Source organism: Dinoponera quadriceps, unplaced genomic scaffold (assembly GCF_001313825.1).
Source record: "Dinoponera quadriceps isolate SergipeBrazil2010 unplaced genomic scaffold, ASM131382v1 scaffold37, whole genome shotgun sequence".
Classification (NCBI taxonomy): domain Eukaryota; kingdom Metazoa; phylum Arthropoda; class Insecta; order Hymenoptera; family Formicidae; genus Dinoponera; species Dinoponera quadriceps.
The window spans coordinates 31,028-35,483 of record NW_014554446.1 but is presented as its reverse complement, the minus strand read 5'-3'; the positions used below and the strand labels follow the sequence as shown (position 1 = coordinate 35,483).

Here is a 4,456-nt window from a genome sequence, read left to right as displayed (position 1 = left end):
ATATATATATATACTCTATATATATATATATATATATATATATATATATATATACATAACTACTATATAAATAATATTTTATTGGATTTTTTCAATGTTATAAATATTTTTAAAACTATGAAACGCACAATAGAAAAAATTATTTACGTGTTACTTAAAGCCAGTTATTTAAGTATATTATTTATGTATATGTTATTTAAGTATATTATTTTAATTTTAATCTTTTTTCAAGTTCTTTTGACTGGAATAAATTCCACTTTAAAATAGTGGTAAATTCAGATATTATGCATAGTTGTGTAACCTATAGTGAAATAGAAGAAAAATAGTATACAGGACTTATATAATATTTTTTGGCAAAACGCGTTTGCATAGATGCTTCATGTTCGTATTTTGGTAATTACAAACGAAATTATACAGATTACAAGATACTTTATAACATAAAAACATAGTGGAAGATTGCCGATATCATAGTTCTTTAGTCAATCACGACAATTAGTTGTCTGAAAAATAATAAAACTGATATTCTGAGAAGTTACCGAACCTGCTTCGGACTCCCTTCCATCCATTATTATTACGATAGCTGAGCAGAAGACATATAAAAACCAGATGATTACAGCTCCGATTGACAAAAGGTATATTTCGGCGTAGTTGAACATAGATCCAAGTTGTTGCAACGTCTCGTCGATTTGAGCAAGTTTTCGGTAGCACTCGTTCACTGTCTGAGAATGTCAATTTGCACGGTACGTAATCTGAATGAGAGTATGGAGTCTCTTTCTCAGATACACAATTTATCAATACACCGTTCATGCGTCAACTTTTATATAAACATGAAAAAGAAATTTTTTAAGATTCGATTCGATATGTTTGCTCGTACTTACTTTGGTGTAAAAATAACCAAGAATCATCTTGCACGCAGTGACGAAAATATTTAAAAAAGTGAAGATTTGGTACAAGACCTGCTCAAGATTCGGCAGATTAAACTGAAAGTAGTAGTTGTATTTTATGTATGCGGACGTGCAGAAGACGCTGAGCAGGAGCAGAAGGTAGATCAAGCTGAGCACGGTGCGTAGTTTTCCGCGAGGATACTCCATAATGCGAAGTCCCACTAGATAGTTTACGGTCACAAGTGGCGCTATCACGTTGGATAGGTGTTTTGGAGCTGTGAATAATTTCATTTCGCCGAATTTTCTTTTCTTCTTCGCATGGAAATTTATTCAGAGTTTCAATCTCTTACTGGTGCAACATTGAAATATTCGAAGTGAGAAATCAGTATGCATAATCGACCGATTAACAGCAACCTGAAGTTTAAGACAACTCATTAATCTCTCTTCCTCACTTTCTCTCTCTCTCCCCCTCTCTCTCTCTCTCCCTCTATCTCTCTCTCTCTTTCAACGACGATTGTACAAAAAAAATTTTTAATTCCTCTTTTTCTCGGGGACGAAATTCCTTGTAAATTTTGGTATCGATTTTCAGAGTTTAAAGAATGAAAAAGGGGGATAAAGAGTTTCGGAAAAGTCCAGATAAAATCATTAATCTGGTAAGACATTCGTATACGACAGTCCACGTATTCGTTTCTTTTAGTATTCAAACAGTCCACGTATTCGTTTCTTTTAATATTCAAACTAAATTAACACATTCGTTTCTTTTAATATTCGCGACAGTCCACGTATTCGTTTCTTTTAATATTCAAACTAAATTAACACATACATACGATTGGTAGTATTGTGTGAAACACTGACTTTTAAAATGCACAGTAATCGACGATAATGTTGAGTCGGTCAGTGATTCGGAGCTCACTCTTTTCACTGTTTTCACCCTTAGTTTGTCTTGTCACAGCCTGTTCACGGTTTATGCTTCCGTGCACTACCAAGCAGGTACTCATAAATGATTATTACACGGAGCGAACGCGTGTTGCATACGAGCCGTGGTTATTTAAGGTTTATATAGTCGAGAGGGTCTGCGTGAGAAATGCTTGCGGATGAAAAAGTAATTCGTTCTACACATGCGCACGTTGTTCATGTAGTGGACTTAATGCGAGTATCGTCACTCACATAAAGGTGGAAATCCCTTTTCCGATAAGTTTTACAACGCATCTTGTATTCAGTAGAAAAATGCCCTGAGAATGATTAAAGAACTTTCTTATTGGATACAGATTCTTTATAAAACTTATTTTAAAAAATGTTTCAACGTTTCCACGACTGACCATACAAGGCATAGTTGCGCAGGAAGCTACCGGCCGGCTCAAAGATGGCCGAGTGATAATTAATTAATTATTAATTATAATTATGTAGATGGATTCAGGTTATCGCATATGTAATATTTTATTGCGCCGGATAATAAAGACGGAATTGCTGGAGAGGGACGCAAATTATATCCTACTATCTACAATCGCATTTCAAATCGTTATTCTATCAAGTGCGAACGTCACGTCGAGATAACCGAGAACGCCTCGCGGATCGATGCTGACGTTATTTAACTGAGTAAATCCTTAATGACTGGGGAATTATCACGGACAAATATATATAGAGGATATATTATTTACATATAAAGCAGTGACACAACCTATATGTTATTAAAATGCGCCATATACTGCTGCACGTCTTTTTCGTAATATCGTGAATACAATACCTATAATCAATTATATTCTTATTATTATTCGAGTCGGAAGAGTGTAATATGTTCACATCCGATAGTTTCCGTTGTATTTAGTATGAACAATCAAAGGACTGAATGCAAACCACAAACGCAACAATTAAACTTAACATTTAAGATTTACATAACATAACTTAACATTTATCTTAAAGACGTTAAAGTTGCATCAATTTGTTTAAAAAGGTGGATTGGATACATCGTTATGTGAAAATTTTTCTTTGTTCTTCTTTATAACTCTATTTTATTTTGTATGGTTTCTATTTCTACAAGATATTTCAGGATACACACATCTAGAACATATATACATTGACAATTATTTTATATACGATAAATCCCATAAAATATTTATTAATTTTTTATTAATATCCACAATTTCTTAACGGTTTCTTCTCCCTTTTCTAATTTTAACTCGACCCCAGGTAGTTGCTCATTTCTATCATGATAACTATGTAAATAGTCATACTTTTCAAACACTGCGGACAGTAAAGCGTAAAATCACAAATCATCATAAATCACCACTTGCATTTTTGCTTAGACTGTAATATATAATATTCGCATTTTAAGTGCGAATCTACAAACCGAGCTTAGAAGCTGATAATTTAAGAAGATGCCAAACGTGAAGAACTCTATGGGGTTCTGCGCTACCTGAAGATCAAACTGCCGAATCTGAAAGAATTTGCCAATTAGAACGATGACTTTATGAATTGCGATTAACGGTGGTGATTTCTATCGTGAACAAACCTCGTCTCGCACATCGATATCAGGGCAGCATTCATAAATCTTGTGAATGATCGCGCTGGTTTTCTTTCCCTGTGTGAATGATGAATATCGTTAATTAAAACAATTATCTAGAAAGTTTGCAATTAGGAAGTATCGCGCGGAACGACTCACTTCGTTGATCGCATGCTTGCAAGCGAGTTTTATGAGAATGATCTCCAGCAGGTAAGCGCTTCCTAATATGGCCTCAGCAAACATTAAAAATATCAGTCTGCCGTTTATAACTACTTGCCACTGCTTCAACTGGAGGTACAAATAATATAAAAATAGAGTTGTGAAAATGATGCAGATATCGATTTCCGATGCGATCTGCTTGCCAAAGCTGGTGCACAGCATTTTGAATACCTTGCATAGTTCCAAGTACACCTGCCTGAGAAACGTTTAAATAATAAAAAAAGATATATAAATCATAAAACATATTTTTAAATATTAAACCGGTAAAACTGTCCAAAACAAAAATTGTCAAATTTTAAATATTGTGTATTTATAAAAATTGCGTTTTTTTCATAGAGTGCTCCCTTTATTTGTCCTTCATCTATTTTTCATACACGTTTGTTTTTCCATTTTTACTTTAATATTTTGTCACATAATTCATATTCACCTGATCGTTTGCAACAAGTGTATGTTTCTCCGACATTTTGCGGTCATAACTGATATTCGGACGGAATGCGAATCTCTGAATTGGTTTCTGGTTTGGTCCTGAAGTTCTATTTGAAACTGATTTTGAAGTTGGGACGGCAGGCGAGACCGATTTCGCGATCTAACGAGATTACGTTTCCGAATATAATTAATATGTTTCCCTGATGTAGAAATTCGTGTTCGGGACTCCAGCTGACAATCCAACTGAAATGACTCTTTTATAGAAATAATGTTCTGGCCTTGTTCGCTGTCCATTATGTTATTATAATCCTCCGTAGCAGGGATATCCAGTTTTTTTCCTTCCGTTGTCGACACTGCCACGCTTTCTCTAAGGAGATCATTAGCTAATTTGAATCTCGTTTGCAGATATCTGCAATTATAATATCAA

General features: G+C 34.3%; 1 protein-coding gene across 1 annotated transcript in view; it reads right to left on the bottom strand.

Annotated features, from left to right (window-relative positions):
- The window catches only part of LOC106748738, a 3,555-nt gene extending 2,464 nt beyond the window's left edge, over positions 1-1,091 (bottom strand). Inside the window, exons 1-2 of the mRNA XM_014627576.1 lie at positions 879-1,091; positions 542-719 (exon numbers count right to left, since the gene is read on the bottom strand). Coding sequence (XP_014483062.1) covers positions 542-719; positions 879-1,091 — 391 coding nt within the window. The remainder of the gene's footprint in view (positions 1-541; positions 720-878) is intronic.
- Between the last annotated feature and the right edge of the window lie 3,365 nt (positions 1,092-4,456).